Source organism: Phlebotomus papatasi, chromosome 1 (genome assembly GCF_024763615.1).
Source record: "Phlebotomus papatasi isolate M1 chromosome 1, Ppap_2.1, whole genome shotgun sequence".
Taxonomy (NCBI): Eukaryota; Metazoa; Arthropoda; class Insecta; order Diptera; family Psychodidae; genus Phlebotomus; species Phlebotomus papatasi.
In genome coordinates, this window is record NC_077222.1 from 86,555,979 (window position 1) to 86,575,077 (window position 19,099).

A 19,099-nucleotide genomic window follows, 5' to 3' on the forward strand; every position below is an offset into this window, starting at 1 on the left:
TTTGGGAGTATGAAAAAATTATCAAAGAGAAAAATAGTGAAATTTTAAATAATTTCTCTGTACCTATGTATAGTTAGATAAAATTGGTGTAGAAAATAAAAGCAAAAAATACAATGCGGAAAAGCTCAGGGTAAAAAAGAACTTCTACCGTGTTCAGATAAACGCGAGGCATAGTACGAATGTAAATAGCTAGTTAGAATGCATATTTTAAGTGCATGCATTTATAGTATCGCAGAAGAAAGAAAATGTTTACGCGGTTTTTGTGTTTTGTGCACATGGAATGTATGGCAAAGCATGGCTTATACTTCAATTCTCTAGATGCCATCCTTCCAGTCAAGAAGACAATCCATCGGAAAAGCTACAAAGCTGGGTGTAATAGCGTATTTCGTGGGTTGGAAGTTTATTGTTTTCCTGCACATTGTTCCTTTCTGCATTTTAAAGTATTTCAGAGGAAGCATTATTTGAAAGAAGATTTTGTACAACAATAAAAAAAAGATCAGGCAAGACGTGCTCTTGTAAAACAAGAAATTGTTTGAAAATGGCAAAAAGAAGTGCAGAATTTTCCAGTATTTCCCAGTACTTATGTACATTTGACTAAGTTTCAATAGTTACAAGTGAACTTCTTTATGTAATATGGTGTGAAGTACAAAGTATTTTCCAACAAGAAGGATTTGCATTCAGAATGTATTTCCGGGAGTGAAATGCTAGTGCTCATCTTCCTTGTCTCCGCTTGCCCATTGTTGAATACAGACAAATTGAAGGCATTTTCTCAGATTTATCTCACAGTCTCACAACAATCCAGCCACTACACTACAGAGAAACATCTCAGAAGTAAAGTACCACCCTAATCCTTTTGCTTGTCCAAAATTAATCATTTTTAGCTCTAACGTTGTGAAAAATTATTTAATTAAATATTGGACAGAATTGGGAAAACAGTAGAGTGCTACAAACACCAAGAAGAATTGCTTGAAACTTTTATTGCCTCTCAAAATTTACATAGGATATTCTTTTGGATTCATGTTTTCACATTTACAATGTGCACAATAAATGAACACATTTAATAAACGTTAAATTTTATATGCAAGAGCTTTGAGAAACCCCCCATTCAGGTTGAATTTGCCAACCAATCTAAAGGTCTCAAGCGGTGTGCAAATATAATTCAATGAACTGGAGTTTCAAGCTTTATTATCAGGTGAAAATGTTGCCAAAACAACCAATTTAGATTATGTGATTAAGCATGCATTAATGCAGTCCATTGTAAAGTCTCTCAATTATAAGGTGCTTGCAGACAGACTAAATGGGTTTGTTATGATAATGGACGGGTATTATTGGTTATTTACAATGCAACAATTTCCAAAATGGTTTATAGTTCATAAAGGCATTTAAAGTAGAATTGTACCTCTTAAATTAAATGTTTAATTAATAACTTTGCTTAATGCATTTCATTTAGTTCAATTATTTTTCATAAATTATTCGATTATTACAGGGATTATAACAGGTTAAATTTCGTGTATTAATTTACTAAATTCCCTAAATTGTAATAGTTCTGGCTGTTCTAGATGAGATTCTTTAGAATTTTATTTTGTAAGAACACGTTTTTTGAAATGAAATAATTTTTTGTGTCTTTTGAAGAGCAAACGGTAATAGAATATCTACTTTCGATTTTGCAAGATCGATAAATGCCGATAAGTTACTATAATTTGATGATTTGCATTTTGTCAACATTCTTGATTTTAAAATTTCAAACAAAATAATATGAGTACTAAAATTTCACTAACACATCACTCAATAACTTTAGGAGGTAATTAATAAAATAAAATTAAAAAAATTCGGCAAAGCGTCTCAGGCTTTGCAAAGTTCTCGAACTCGTGACTCAGATACTATACACCAAAAGTACTTTCACATTATTTACTGTTACCGGTCCTTAAACGATTTGAACCAATTCATAAATCAATTAAAACATTGGGTAAAATATTTTAAGAGTAATAAAATTGAATTTCGTATAAAAATTAGTTATTTGTTATGAATCGGTTTATTACCGGTTCATAACCGGTTGGAACCAGTTCAGACTTGTGAGAAATTCCAAGACCTTTCTAACGAACCCAAGCATGATAACATTCCGTCAGTATTCTTCTGGTAAAAAAGTGTTTTTTTGCGAGAAAATAAATCTTTCTTTAAATAAAGCTGTTCATCGGTCTCTCAGCAACTCTAGAGGCCAAACGGTTTGAGATAGAGACTTGGACTTTTACTAGGCGCCTCATAAGACAACCAAAGGACGCTCATTTTCTCCCCTACCCCTCTCCATCGACACAAATTCTTTTTTTGTGATTGCTCGAAAATGGCAAAAAACAAACGAGCAGTAAGAAATTCGAAATGGACAGTAAAAAATTAAAAAAAAGAAACTGTAAAATATCTAATTATAGTCAGTAAAGACCTAAAACTTTACAAAAATTTGTCTAATTTATATATTTAGTACGTAAAATTGTTGCAGATAGAATGATAAACCCCTTATTTTCGCTTAGCCAAAATTTGGACGATAATATCACTATTTCATTATCTTGTTACTGCTCAATTTTAACTTTTTACTGCTCATTTATAAAATGCCCTCGAAAATTTTCCGTACGATTTTTTTTTAATTCGTAGTGTAGAGTTTTTGGCTCGGCGGACATTTCGGTCATATACAAAAAATACTGTTGAACCTTTCCTAATAACGTTTTTTTTTAAGGTCAAACCATTACAGAGCTCTAAAGATGGTAGTTCTCAGCCGAATGGTGTCATATTGGATATCGTTGTAAGAGTTATGTGGAGCGTATGGCCCATTCGACAGTTGTTAACCCAGTCGACGGCCAAACCCACCAATCCAAATCCTTTATTCCTTACACATGCCCAACCCCTACCATCCCAAGGCGGATGATGAAGGTTGTTATATGGTGCTCTTGTTGCTTATGGCAACTAACATCAGTGCTTCAGTGAATGAGCATCAGTCGCCATGGACGGTTCATTCTCATGAAGTGAAAAATGGTTGGCACCTTCAGTTCTCCAATTTCCCTCTAAATTTGTAATTTTTATTTAAGTGAGCCCCATCTGGGCTTACAGTTGTAATGGTCTTGGAATTTCTGACAAGTCTATATCGGTTCCAACCGGTTATGGACCATTAATCGTACCTATTTCAATATTACAAAGAGTTCAATAAAACGGTTCCATTCGATTTTGGACCGGTAAACGGTACATAATGCGGAAGTGTTTTTGAGGTAGGGGAGATCCTGAATGTTTGAGACGCGGGTACTTTGGGAAGCAGTTGAATTATTTGAATAAATGTGACAAAACCATTAATCGATTTATTTTAATAAAGTCTTAGGGTAAAATGGCTTAATTTGGAACCATTTACAATTTGGGACATTTGAGATTTTCTCACTGTTTTAGAGATTTAAAAGGTTGAAAAGCTGTTTATGTTCTCCTTAATAGCATTTTTCTTTATTTCGCTGTCGTTGTGTACTCTTTGCTCATCTGAAATGTCCCAAATTATAAATATGGTTCCAAATTACCTCATTTTACCGTAGGTAGTATACTAAGCGCTATACAAAATCTCAAGATAATATTCTGAGTTTTGAAAATAATGCCTGAAAGTCCAAACTTAACAAATTGTCTCGAACATACCGCGGCTCTCCCCTATAGCACCTAAGTCACAAGTTCGAGCATTTCGCAAAGCATGAGATACTTGACCATCCCCTATTTCTTATATATCACTTAATATGTACTTAACAAATTAAAATTAATTGACTTTATACCTTTATACTTATGTCGCAAAATTGTTCTGAAAGAATTTATATGATATGGTAGTGTAGATTCTCCACAGGAAACCTCGGAAACCACGCAACTCTGAATTTATTGCTTTTTTATGACTGTTCGTCAATTTAAAAATTAATTCTTGTATACATTGAAAAAGCGTCTGCAACAAATAGAAATAGTGATAGCGTATATTAATCCACTTAGATCCTACAATGTACATGTTACATGAGTGAAGTCGGACGGATGAAAATTTCAACATTCAGTGAGCAACATAGTAGAAATCGGAGATAATTGACTTTCTGTTATGGAAACTCTTTCCAACATAAACTTGGGACTTTTCTCTCTCTCTGGTCTCAATTTTAGAATTCTTCCAGCACTCTCGAGAAAAAAATCAAATATCTGCATCTTCTTCATCACCTAATGCTCTTTACCAATCGATTTCTACCCACTTCACAGATTGTGGGACGCGTTCTGAGGCGGACACAGCTAGCAGAAGATTTGCAGCTGACACAGGTGACAGTGCCAATAGGAGTACTCTTGGTGATATTTGAATCTCGTCCGGATTCCTTGTTGCAAATCAGTGCTCTCGCCATGGCCTCGGCCAATGGGTGTCTGCTGAAGGGTGGCAAAGAAGCGGTGAACAGCAACAAAGCGTTGATGGAATTAGTGAAGGAGGCATTAGGTACCGTGGGAGCAGCCAACGCTATTTCACTTGTGTCAACACGGGAAGAGATCAGTGATTTGCTCTCCATGGACAAACACATTGACCTTATTATACCACGCGGGAGCTCAGACTTGGTGAGAAATATCCAGCAGCAGAGTCAGAATATACCCGTTCTTGGACATGCTGAGGGCATTTGTCACGTCTTTGTCGACAAAGATGCAGACATGGAGAAAGCACTGAAGATAATTAAAGACTCAAAGTGTGATTATCCCGCAGGTAAAGTAGACTTTTGTTACATTAGCTCTCATCCAAGGGTAGATTTTTCCATCCTTTAATTTCTCACGTCTCTTGCATAAAGTCTGTATTAAAATTTTCTCTTTTTGCTACTATCTCAATTGTAGCGTGCAATGCTATGGAAACGCTACTAATCCACCGAGACCTCATGGACGGAGACTTCTTCACGAGTGTCTGCAATATGCTGAAGGAGGAGGGTGTTAAGATATATTCGGGACCAAATTTGAACAAATTACTGACATTTGGACCCACCGTTGCCAAATCCATGCGCCATGAATACAGTGCCCTGGAATGCTGCATTGAAGTTGTAGACAATGTCAATGAAGCTATCGATCATATCCATACATTTGGAAGTGCCCACACGGATGTCATTGTCACAGAGAACGGTAAGATGTCAAGGGATAATATTCTGTGGAGCCAAAATTTACCATAATAATTTTGTGATGAATGAGTCATAAACGGAACTGGACGACACAGCTATTTTCAAACATTTGAGCTCATGTTAATTGTAGAGAATACTGGTTAGGATTGCTGTGCGAAATAATTGAGCACATTTTGACCCAAGATACACCAACAATTCGATAAAAGCCCCACAATTGCGGTTAGACCATCGAGTAAAAGCTTAGAGGGAGAGTTATTGTTGAAATGATTATAAACTTTAACAGTACGGTCACTGTGAAATAGAATTGGTACATTTCATTTGAATACTTTGAATATTTGAACACCGAATCACTGTAGAATAGAGCAAAACTTTTCAAATAACATACAAGAATATTAGATTCTCTAAAGCAATATTATTAATTTAAAATATTCTCTTTTTAGTTTTTCATTTAAATGTAAATTTAAATATTTAAGAGAGTTTCTTGAGATGTCAGAATGTCTGAGAAAAGAAAATCAAATATCTTGAATTTCATATTTTTAATACAATTTATTAAATTTATTTTTAATAAAAAATTGCTTATAAGAAAACATTGATTTGGCATTCAAGAGAACAGAGTTGTAGGGTCGAAGGAACACCTATTCGGCAGGGAACTTGTTGGTAGTTTCGTCAAAATATTGAAATTTAGGGCAGAATCACATTGACAGTAAAATCATTAAAATGCTAGCCGTATTTAGTTAATTTACACATTTTCATTGCAATTCTCACGCAAATTCTCGATTACCGTATTACCTTATCTCATACTCGGTTACACTAGATGAGAATAATATAAGAAAATTGAAGAAATAAAACGAAAATGTGATAGACGGTGAGCAAAAAAAACTGTAAGAGAAATTAATCGTACAGTATTTTTTGCTCACCGTTTATAGAATTTTCGTTTTATTTCTTCAATTTTCTTACATTATTTTCACCTAGTAACCACCTTATAAAACCAAAAAATTATATTCGATATACACAGTTCGAACTATAACAATTATGGCAATTATGGTAAATTGTTGAATTCTGTTTATTGTTGAATTTTCTTTTCATTTCGAAGATTTTGATTTTTTGCCTTTTTAGACATTTTTATTGGTTTTTCCTGTACTCGGGATCCCCCCTAATTCGAAATGATTACATCTGATGCTCGGATCTTCACGATATACTTATTATGCATAGGGTGGAGTAACCACTTATCGCCATGTTTAGGAAAAAGAGGAATTAATTTTATTATAACTTTTGAACTCTTATCACAAGATAACTCAAATTTGACACAAAACTACTCACATTTATTGGCTTTTGATCTGTGAAAACAATAGTTTTAAAATTTAACGCTGGACTACTTAAAAAACTAATAATTTTGTAACCACTTCTCGTCACCCACTTGAAAAGGTCTAAACTCGATTATTTTAGGCAATGTTATAAAAAGAATACATTCAGCAGTTCTTTTTCCTCATGATCACCTTATTTTTACTCACTTCAAACGATTTTTCTTCACTTGTGTTTGAGAAATTAAATTATAGGTCTATTGCAGAAAGTAAACAATGCAGATTTGACAATTGACAATCTGCGAAGTGAAGTTAGCGTCGCCTATTGAAGAGAGATGGCGACAGGTGGTAAAATCATTCCAAAATATTACCACTTTTCGCCATACCTCATTTTTATGTAAAAATAATATAAAATGAAATATTAATTAACTAAATACAAATTTTATGTATTCCACAAGTGTAATTAAATATTCATTGGACAAATTATTGATCCAAAAAGATATTTTTTGCTTGATGAAAATTTGATGACACTTAGTATATTTGGTAAGAAATATTGGATTGAATGCACTTGATAAAAATATTACTCTAAAATATGCTCAAAATCGTAAATCCAAAACGAATAATTATTATTTTTCGACTCTATACATAGCAGCAGTAAAAATACAAAGAACTTTGCGGCTCACTTATTTCGCAAATCGCGAGAAATAGCTATTTAAATATAAGTGGCGAAAAGTGGGGCACTGGCGAGAAGTGGTGATTCCACCTTATAAATATTTGATGTTCTATATGATTTTTGCCCAATGAAAGTATCTCGACTGAAGTATAAGTCTTAGTTGGAAATTCAACAATTTTTACACAAATTTTGTATAAAAATTCAACAAATTTGGTTGAAATACACAAGGCTTCACACTATATAATAGTGTTAATTTTTGATCATGTGACAAAAAATACCATAAAGTTGTGTATTTTTTCACACTACAATATTGTGAAAAACTGTAATCATACTATAATAGTGGTAATTTTTAGAATTTGTCAAACAGTTTTAAATCACGAAACATTGTTGAAAAATTGTTATGATTATAACAGTGAGAAATTTTACACAGTGCGCAATTAAATAATTAATTTATCCGATTTCACACTATTATAGTGTTAAAATTTTACACATTTTTAATTTAAATAACATTGTTGAAAATTTTTCAACTATAATAGTGGTAATTTTCAATCACGTGACAATAAATTACCAAAATGTTGTGCATTTTTTTAAAATATTTTTAAATTAAACAACTAAAATGGTTGATTTTGCACTATTATAGTAGTAAAATTTTACACCTTTTTTTACTGTGAAGTTTGGGGTGTAATGGTGTCTACACACTAGAAACAATTTTTGTCAAAAATTGCCTTTTTTAAAAAAAAAATCTGATATTTCTGCCTACAAGGACAGGGCAAGTTTTTTAAATAAATTGCTCGTAGTGTGTAGAGGCCATAGCTCTAAAAGTTGGTTTCACAATATTATGAAACTGAAAATTCGTTTAAAAGGCCATAGATTGAGGCTTAAAACATCAAAATTTTCGAAAAGCTAGAGCTTCTGGGGCCAATAGCTTATTCGTAAAGATACATTACATTAGGATAAAAGTAGGTATATAGCGGACCGGTTCACGAAGTAAAGTATCAAAATCCGCAATTTTTTCAAAATTCCTTATAGTCAAAATTATGAAAGTATATAGGGTAAGTGTGCCAAATTTCGGCATAGTTGCATGCAAGCGCCAAAGTCTCAAGTTTGAAATGTAATATTTTTAATTGAAATTGATTTTTTTCATTCCTTCTACTTAAGGAGTGTTGCTTAGAACCTTGTAGACAGTTTATCGTCTTTATTTACTCTAAAATCGTTCTTAATACATTTTAAAATGAATAAAAATGTAGACATAGCTTTGGTGCCCTATTTCGGCCACCTTCATTCTCATAGTTCCTTGCCCTTTGGAAATTCTTCCAATGTCTTTTTCACGTCATCTCGTTTGACGAAGCTACATTTTTTGTTATTCTTTTGCATTGTATAATCTCTAGAGTATGTAAAAACTAAAAATTCATGGAAATTCGAGGAACAAAAAAAGTGGCCGGAATTGCAAGCTGGCCGAAATTTGGCACACTTACCCTACGACTTCCTGATGTGTATTGGTAGGACTTTCAAAGTAAAAAAAAACAAGATTTTAATTTTGAATTAAAATAAAACATAAGATATTTCCTGTTAAGGTCACGTGCTGGAAAACGAAACAAATCCGATCAGTTTTGATTTGGTTAAGTGATTAATTTTCTTTCTTTCAAGGTGAAACTGCACGTACTTTCCAGCAGCAAGTGGATAGTGCCTGTGTCTTCCACAATGCAAGTTCACGCTTTGCTGATGGATTCCGCTTCGGGCTGGGCGCCGAGGTGGGAATTTCCACGGCTCGCATCCATGCTCGTGGTCCAGTAGGAGTTGAAGGTCTTCTTACCACCAAATGGATTCTCAGCGGTACAGATCATACAGCTGCAGATTTTGCTGATGGTGGATCCAGGAGGTGGGTCCATGAGTCTCTGCCCATCTAAAAGTCCTAACAAAATCAATATACACTCGGGGCGATGCTCACTAATGGATGCTGAGAAAGTCTGTCTTACATGTGCTGAGTGTGTTAATGTTGAATTTTATTTATGTGGATGGAGAAGAAGACTACCAGTGTTGATTATATTAGTTTGAACGACGAATTTTCCAATGTGTACATTTAAGGAGGTGCACTTTGATAAATTTCATGCTACATAATTCCTTTAAATCTCAATCCATGTGACATACAAAATTGCAATAAGGACGAAATTCTTCTGTAACGATTAATCTGTAATAAGTTTCATCTCTTCAAAAGGAATAAAAAAAATACAATCTTCGATAGATACCAAACAGAAAATGTATGAGCAAAATTCTTGTATAGAATATTGAAAGGCCTCCAGGGTCAGGGGGTTGTGCATTTATGAATATCGATTTGTCAACGGAAATGTCAATATATGGGGATGCAAACAATGTTTCAATGGACAGAGAATGTGTGTGGAAAATCCAAAGAATTTTCACATCGTTTCAGCACATTATCAATTTGAAGAGGCTTCTCAACTCTTGTACCATGGATCTTCTTGGCATTCAATAAAGCTGAATAAATAGCGTCTTTATCACACTGTCACGTCCACTTTTTCAACATCTACACCACATGTCATGAGATGAATTTTTCAGAGCAAACAGGGAGAAAATTGCAACTTTTCATGGTGGGTACGAATTATCCTGCGGCTTATGTAGATGCTGCTGCCATATATACATGATCGTGACACATGGGATAATCTCTATTGGTGAGTCACATACCATTTGACGTCGTAACGACAGAGGCAAGATAGTCAATTTTCTCCACCAATGAAGCAATTGAGTTATGGATCAAATGCCTCCAAAGAATGAAAAATTGATGACAGAAATTCTGCATAAATTTTTTATTATAAAATCAATACATAAATTTCAATAAGCTTGAAAGTCCTAGTACTTTCTTCGAAAACCATGGCATAACACTATGCAACAAATTCACAACTTTTTTGCTAACAGAGATCTCACATGGTACGTTTGATAGAGTCAAGTTCCCTGATTAAGAATCTGACCTTGGTTTTGCTCCATCACGTGACAATGTTTTTTTTATTAATACTTTTATATTTTTTCTGTTTTGCCTTACATTATCCGTTATATCTAAGGTTCTTGTGAACAGAACTTAAAAAGTGCGGGTCCGTTAGAAAGCTCATTAGCTGTGATTCAATTTTGGTAATTACAAAAAAACTTTGTAAAACCACTCCTTCAGGGTGTAAAATTGGAGTTTCTCTAAGAATTACCAAAAAATGGGTTTAAAGTGAGGTTTTAAAAATTTGTATAAAATAAACTAAACAAAATATTAAAAATTCATTGACACCAGGCGATAGGCAACACTTAGGATACCAATTTTGTTCATCTACGACATCGTGCTCCGATCACTCCAAATGCCTCATTTGTTGGTTTTTATCATTTTCAAAAGATATGAAGTACCTATTTTAGAGCAAATTTCCTAAAGATTTCTGAGAAAATATCTTTTAAAACTTATGTGAAACATACATAAATGTTGAGATTCTACTTTAAATCGATCGGGGGACCATCAACAGTTTTCCCTAAGACTCTGGTATTACTCTTTGAATAATTTTTAATTCGCAAATTTTTTTTTTTAAGAACCTTAATACTTTAAATTAATTTTTAATCATTGATTAAATTATTAATCTTATAAATATAAATATAAATATTTTTACTTTTGTATTATTTTTTGATTTAAAATCAACTAAATATATTATTTTATCAATAGATCTTTAAGCTATAATATTTTAATCGCCCTTGATTCATAATTTTCTAAAAAGGAATTTTAGTTTTAATAGTGCAAAAAATTTATTTTCAAATTTCTACTTTACATTTTTCAAATCAAAAGCCTTAGATTTTTTGCACAACCTCTCAGCCCTTGGTTTATCGTAAAACCGTCTGGAAAGCCTTAAAATCTCTATAATATTTTTATTTCAAAGTTTGTTTTAAAATTTAAAACTGATCACAATGATTTTTTGAATACTATTTACATTGAAAATTTTTAAATGATATTTTACGAAATTAACCTTCCACCGCTGAGACAAATTTTTAACTTTAAGGTATGGTTTTTTTTAGTTCTTAAGTTAAAACGTGACAATTTTCATAGTAACCCGACTGAATATGTTAATCAATTTGAATTTTAAGTTGTTAAACAATTTGAAAATGGTCGTGAGGATTTTTGAAAGCTTTAAAAAAAAATTTAAAGTGAGCTGTTCTTTAATACAAATAGGAAATCTATAAAAAGAACATTAATAATTTAACTTGAAACTTCAAGATTCCGGGGCCCCGCCAAAATCCCGAAAGCCGAAATCGCGTATGAGCCAAAATCCGGAAAGCCAAAACCCCGAATTGACCAAAACCCTGAATAGACTAAAGTCTCGAAAAGCTAATATCGCGTAAGCCAAAATGCCGGATGAACTAAAATTCCGATTTTTTCAAAATCTCGAATGGGTTAAACTCCCGAAATGCCTAAATCCCGAAAGCCAAAATCCGAAAAGCCAAAACCCCGAATTGACCAAAACCCTGAATAGACCAAAATCTCGAAAAGCTAATATCCTGAAAGCCAAAGTCCCGGATAAGCTAAAATCTCGATTTTATCAAAATCACGAATAGCCAAAATTCCAATTGGACCAAACTTACGAATACACCAAAATCCAGAAAAGCCAAAATCACGAAAAACCAAGATCCCGAAAAGATAAAATCCAGAAAAGCCAAAATCTCTAAGCCCAGAAGATGATTTTCCCAGAGATCTTTTTCTCTTTTTCTTTTTTGGATTTCACCTGGTCGTTCCTTCACATTCCTTCAGGACTGATCAGGATCCAGGACTGATCACAGAGATAAATTTCATGAAATTTTCAAGAGATTTTGATTTTTCTGGATTTTGGCGTTCGGTATTTTGATTTTCGGGATTTTGGCCGGTACTGCAAACTTTCCCTATCTTTATAATTAGGGATTAGATTCATTATAAGTCATATAATCAGAAAGTCAGGAAACTTTGAATTTTGACTGTCATATTCAAAAAAAAAAAAATCAAATAAAAATGTTGTAAAATTCAAAGTTTCCTTTTCTGACTGTATGACTTTATGATGAATCTTATAAAATATGAAGGATTTTTATTTGTTTTGAAGCGAGGTATACCTCGTCTAAAGACTTTTCCAATTTAAAAGTTTAAAAATAGGTCTCGAGATAAATCTAAAAATTACATTTGGAATTTTTATTTCACATAAATAAATTACTGAAAATTTATCATACAATCATACAATTATCATACAATCATACGTGTACTTGAGTATTTTATTTTTAGCTTGTGACTATGATGACAAATTTATTTTTATTGCCAAATTGTACTTCAGCAGCCAATATTTCAAAGAATTGACTTTTATACTGATTCAAATCTATGTTTATTACCGTGGTATCACTCTAAAGAATTTCACATTAAAATTTTAATGTGATTCATATTATTTGTTGCTGATATGTGTCCTGACGTGCAATTTTTGTCTAGAGCTCTTGGAAATTGATTCATTCAGTGATAAAAAAATGGAATTGGATCACAAAAATTGGTTTAAATAGATCAAAATAGGATAAATACGATTGATAATTATTGAGCCAAATAATAAGCAAAATAATGAGCAAAATTTGCTCATTAAAGTTTCATCGGGTAACACTTTGGGTTTGTGCGCCACAATTTTCCCACCAGTATATTCGTGATTTAATTGTTATAAAAAGTAGTTTCAATACCTATTTATTTATCGCGAACGAGATAGAGAAAGGACAAAAGACATTAAAAAAGATCGGTCAAGAAGATAAGTAAGAAAAAAGCTAAACAAAAATATGTTCGGTCTACATTTTATATATTCCTTCATAAACTTCTAGGATTTAGTGGTCAAATGAGATGGTGGCCGAATTAATTGAGGCTGTGCATTAGGAATCCGTCATTTGGGACTACAACTGCCGGGAATACAAAAGTAGAGGCAGCCGATCTGATGGGTTTCAGTCCGTTTGCGACAAATTGAATCACCATTCGCCAGAACTCACACATAAGTCGGGATTTGTGTGATATTGGCTCCTTCATTTTCGTAGTCTTCTTTTGTAAATAAGGCAATACGATTTGAAGCAGCTCTTCAAATCCCTCCGAAGTCATCCGGAGAAAATTATTATGTCCAAAAATCGTCACTTGTGATGTTGTTATAGAGATTTTTAACGAAACCGCCATGTGATGATCGTGTTAGAAGCCAATCACTCGCCCACATCCTTCTTCTTCTCGCTTGGCGGGTCCTTTTGCACGACATAAGTAGCGTACAGGAGAACTTCCTCTTCTTCACTGAAATTACTCATTTTCACTCAAATGACTAAAATGCTTCAAAAACAAAATCATTCATTTGACAACCCGCGTGTCATCGTGACATTGAGCAATTTGAGCAATGTGTCCTGACTAAATTAGCAATTTCGAGTGATTTTGAAGTTTTAATGAGCAATTTTTCACTTTAACTTTAATGCAAAATTTTCTAGTGTGATAACTCCGTTATAATTTCTTTATAACTCTTTAATTTAATAATTTTTGACACAACATTTTAAAACTAATTAAAGTTCCATATAAATATCTAAGACTTTCTAGGCCACCCGTGAAATCTCTTAAAGCCTCTAAGGCTTAACGAAGTCTTTGAAAATTAAATTTTGTTTTCAACAAGTTCTAATGTCTAATGCGATATTAGTGAATAAGTACCACTTTCAAAACTAATTTAACTCAAACTTTTCAAGTTTGGTAAAACATGCTTCAAATAGTGCAGAATACATTTATAAAGTTCCAAAGAGAACATTGTATCATATTATCAGTTTGATCCTATTTCTATTTATTTAGCATTTCATTATATATTTCAAATATTTGCAATGTACAAATTATTTGAATTCTTGTTTAAGAATTGATTTATGTTTTGCGGTAGAGATCTTTAACCATTTAGAGCACTATAGAATACTTAAAGAATAATAAATTGATCGTGAAATCCTGTATTTCTTAAATTAGAGAAAATTATTGAACTAACACCTTTTTTGTATTAAAATGTATTGATTTTCCTAAATCTAGGTTTTTAGAAAAGAATGATTTTAAAAATACACCTACCATTTCAACTGTATAGCCATGCAACTTTTCAACCCAAGTACGAATCCTTATCAATTAATCATCCCAATTCAGAAGAAGTCGTTTTGTAACAAGCCCAATTGTATGTCATCAGAATCATTTTATTTAGCGTTGATTTTTGTGACGCTTAGCAACAATGGGTATTTTCTTTGGAAGATTGTTGCTAAACTTAGAAATACTATTATCTCATTTTCGGCCTACAAAAAAGTTAGAAAAGTGATAAATCACAAATTCGTCTGATTGTTTGAAACGGAATGTAAACAAAGGTTTTGGGTGAGATAAGAACCAATATCAAACAGAAGAATCATTTTCAGGAAGGTCTGTCAACTGTATAGCGTAAAGACAGCTCCTCTTTTGTGCTTTTAAGTTAATGGGAGGAAAAGAGGTGAAAAGTTGGGGATTTTTCAAGGGCGTGGGAGAAAGCTTTTTATCCGACACACATTTCCACCGTTGAAGGCGACAATAAATCTATTCCGTGAGGAAAATGTCGTTTCCAATCGATTTATCTCCGTGACGGGTGTTTTTATTGACCGCTTAATAAGGCGGGACAACGGAATGTCTTATATATGTATATAAACAGATAAAGAGAATTGTTTGTTTTTATGTTTTCATTTGTCTGTTGTGCACTGTTGGTGCGTAAAAATTTACACAGACTGTGGCGTCAATCACATTGCTGGTATGACAATTTTATTAAAAAAGGATCATGACGTGGGACAATGATAACCCTTTTTGCTGTCGCCTCACCAACTCTTCTGCATTCATAATTCATGGAGGAAAAGATGTACCATATACTAAAGTAATTTATTTATATTTTTTAATCCACTTCTACTACAATTCTGCCCTCTCGAACTCTCTAAAATTTTGAGTGGCGAAAGCTCTCAAAAATTCGTAAAACTTTCACAACATGTCAATTACTCTTGAGAAAATCCTTCAACCTTTTCTCTCTACGGCTATTTTTCCTCAACAAACGACCAACTCGTTATATCAATGGCAAAAGCCTTTCGCTATGGACCATTGTTTAAGTTTAAAGTATGAGTTACAATTTTATAGCTTTCAAAGTATTCTTTTATGATTATTTTCACAATAATGGTTTTTTTTCGAGCAACTCTACCAATAAAGTTCACACTAAAATTTCCTTAAACAACTTAACAAAAAAATAAAAGAATAATCAGGGAAAAACCATTTCGCGGAATGCTTCAAACTCGTAAGCTTAACACTACATATGTCCTACAATGTCGTATAGATTTTGTAGCTTCATAATTTAGTTTACCGGATTAAAAGACTGTTCACGGAAATTATACAGGTTTATCTTTTTAATTGAACGAAGCATTTTTTATTCTCTGTTCACAGCTTTTTTACAAGACAAAAAGTAACATAAAGCTGTACTATATTTGTACAAAATTTAACTAAAAATCCAAATTTCATTTTAAGAACCATTCACATCTGAAACACGAAACTAAAGTTTTTGGTGGTATGAAGAATACTTTGCAATACGCCTCATTGAAAGTTTTAGGAAAAGTTTTTGTGCAATGTTTATATTATAGTTCAACAGTAGTTCAAGCTGTATCTTAAAAGTTCAGGTTCAATATTATTGCGGTCATAGACTTGTTGTATGACTCGGCTTCTGCTCCTATATTGTGTCATCATTTATTACAATTGTATAGCGTGATAAGATGAACTATATAAGCTTATAAATATGTTAGTTGCAGCTATGTGTATATTATATATGGACAGCTAATCCATAAAAACAACGGCAAATAATTAGGCAATTGTGTCATTTAAAAGTATCAATAAATTTATTTAAAATAATAGTATAAGTGGATACGATATGGTATAGAGGAAGTGCTTATAATTTTGGACAGCATCTAATTTTGGACACTTTGAGGGTAAAATTGGACACTAAAATTAAATTGATTAAAACTAAGGATTTTTATTCCAATATTTGATAAATAATGTATTCTTTCTAAAGATTTGGTCTTTTTGAAAATTGCTTTGTTGAAACTTCAATGTGAACACTGACAGAACTTCGTGTTTTCAGACTTATTTAGCTGTATTGAAGAACCTACAATTTTTTCTCGATATTTTAAAGTGATATAATTAAATATTAATTGAATATTGTGTTGATTTACGTAAATAATGATTTATTGATTTGACCTGAAGTGAGATTTCCTTTGAGAATTACGTTTTTCATGTGAAAAATGGACTATTTTCTCATAGATTCACCAGTCAGGTGATACTTGTTATTTTGGACAACTATATTTTTCTCTAAATTTTGTAAAGTTTTAGCTTTTGTGATGACTAGTTTGTACAAATGCCTGGAGAATTAAAGGAGCATCATCACTACGAACGAGATGTAGTGAGAAAAGCCTTAAAAGGTTTCCGGATAGGCTAGGGAATGTGCGAATCCGCGCGCAATTGGAATTCCAGAGTCAACTTACTTTAATGAATGATATGGGAAGTTTCAGGGTTTTTGTGATATTCTACGGTTCCTTTGCATAAAAAGTAAGAGAACTTTCTAAAATAGGTTCTTAAAATAGAAAACATTGAGCATCCTATTGAAGCGGATTAGTTGCCCAAAATTACAAGCAGAGTCCAAAATTACAAGCATGGTGTCCAAAATTAGAGTCAATTACAAGTCAGAAACTGTTGATTTCTGAAAATTCGGCTGCTCGTTTACGGCATCAGGGATGCTTCGAATTTGAAGCCAATCGGAGATGGTCGCCAAACTAGGTGATTTTAGTAGGTGTGATTATGAAAGAATAACACCCTTTTCACCTTTTTCAGAAGATCTGTCGCCTCGAATGTCAGAAGAGACGGAAAAATAAATTATTTTAATATAACTTTCAACGATGATAATTCAAAAACCAAAACTAAATTTCTCATTCTAAATTTGTTTAAAACTACCAAAAAGTGACGTTTAATTAAACACAGAAACAATTTCAAAATTTTTGCATTGTCTTATTCAAACTATAATTTATAATGATAATTACGGTTCAGTAAAGTTTTTCGTTATAATCCTTGAATAACTGAACAATATAAAATCGGAATTTGTGAAATAAAATTAACTCATTCATGCACCCCAACTTAATAAATTTCTCCTTAAAAACAAGAAACTTATAAAGCACTTTCGTATATGCACCACTAATGGTTTAATTGTATAATTGGCACGTTCCCAAACTTTATCCAAATGACAACTGAAAATTTATATTCTCCAAAATCTGCATATATTTAAGTTTAAACACGGTAATTTTATACAAACTTTCTATAAAGCCTAATTGAAAGGCAATAAAACATTGCAAAACCACATGAATTGTACAATAAAGCCAATTGAATAATCTAAGTTTCACATGCTTGCGTGTTAAGTTGTTAGATTTTAGTCAAAAATTATTGTGATAAGCCTAAATATGTTGACTGTATCACACTTACTGTATCATATCTTATTGGTACTATTGTTTATGTGAATGATGCGAAGTACATGGAAATCGTAATAAAGGTATCTAATAGCGCAATTTCTTTGAAATACACATCGAACTTGACCTTTGGTAATTGCGAGTTAAAAAACAGTGAGGAAAATCCATATTTAATTCTATCTTCAGGATATAGTACTCTTGGTTTACATTCACAGAAGAAATTTCTGTGTTCTTGGTTAAATTGTATTGACTACTTATAAGAGCGGAGATTACAAATATTGCTCATGCTGCACAAATCATATCGAATAAATAATTTTAAAATTTATACCAATTTTCTAAAATTCATATCAGATTTTATGTACCAAATATGCAGGTGATTTGCCCTCCTGTGGTAACTATCCCATCCTGCTGTTCGTAATGCCTTATAGACAGACTTTCGGCTTAAGCCAAGAAACGGCTTAGTGGGAAACTGATGGGAATGCACTCTAATCATTATTTTGATTATACATAATTACGTTAAGCCGTCTCTCAGCTTAAGCTGTAAGTGTGTCCATTAGGGGAGACTGGGGCAAAATTTATCAAAACGAAAATTTCAATATTCATTCTTTTCTAAAATAAAAGAGACTGAGACTTGAAATTATTTTTATAGATAGCCTTCATGAACCTTCTTAAACTTACAAAGTTTAAAGGGATTCGAGGAAAGATTATGTAAAATAAAAAAAAGAGATGGCAAAGCTTCCCAGCTTTGCGGAATGCTCGAACTCACGAGACAGAGCTCACTGTGAATTAGGTTTTTGCATAATCTTTTGGAATCACTGATCTCCTAGAGATTAAATTGATTCATAAATAAATCACAAAAGCATTTGAAAATCAAAAAATCGGTACTTAACCGATTCATAACCGATGAAAACCGATGCAGCCGGATTCTAATTTGCAATACTTTTCTAAAAAACCAAATTTTAAACAAAAAGAAAAATGAGCCTTCCAAAGTAGTTGACCTCTGACCTTCAATAATTCAAAATGGCGTATTTTCCGGTCATAAGTATGTTTGGGCGAAATGTTCACCTGGACTAGCTCTAAAACATATCCGAAAATCATGGAAAAAGCTTGGGCCAATTTTGAGAAAAATCGAAAAACATTTTTCTTAGGGAATATTACTAAAAAGGGGATGTAAAATTATTCAAAAATCGGTACTTAACCGGTTTATTACCGATTATGACCGATGCAGTCGGGTTCAAAATTTCAATATCTTTCCAAAAAATCCAAATTTAACCAAATCGGTTGAAAAACGGATCCTACAAAGTGATTGAACTTTGACCTTCAATAATTGAAAATGGAGAATTTTCCGGTCATAGATATGTTTGGATGAAATGTTCGCCAGGACTAGATTTAAGGCATATCCAAAAATCATTGAAAAAGCTTGGGCCAATTTTTTGCAAAATTGGAAAAACCTCATTTTTTACCTATTTTTGAGG

General features: G+C 32.6%; 1 protein-coding gene across 1 annotated transcript in view; it reads left to right on the top strand.

The window, feature by feature from the left end:
- The window catches only part of LOC129797911 (delta-1-pyrroline-5-carboxylate synthase), a 35,476-nt gene extending 26,116 nt beyond the window's left edge, over positions 1-9,360 (top strand). The window contains exons 10-12 of the mRNA XM_055840790.1: positions 4,246-4,729; positions 4,855-5,133; positions 8,751-9,360. Coding sequence (XP_055696765.1) covers positions 4,246-4,729; positions 4,855-5,133; positions 8,751-9,010 — 1,023 coding nt within the window. The 3' untranslated portion in view covers positions 9,011-9,360. The remainder of the gene's footprint in view (positions 1-4,245; positions 4,730-4,854; positions 5,134-8,750) is intronic.
- Positions 9,361-19,099: the final 9,739 nt, after the last annotated feature.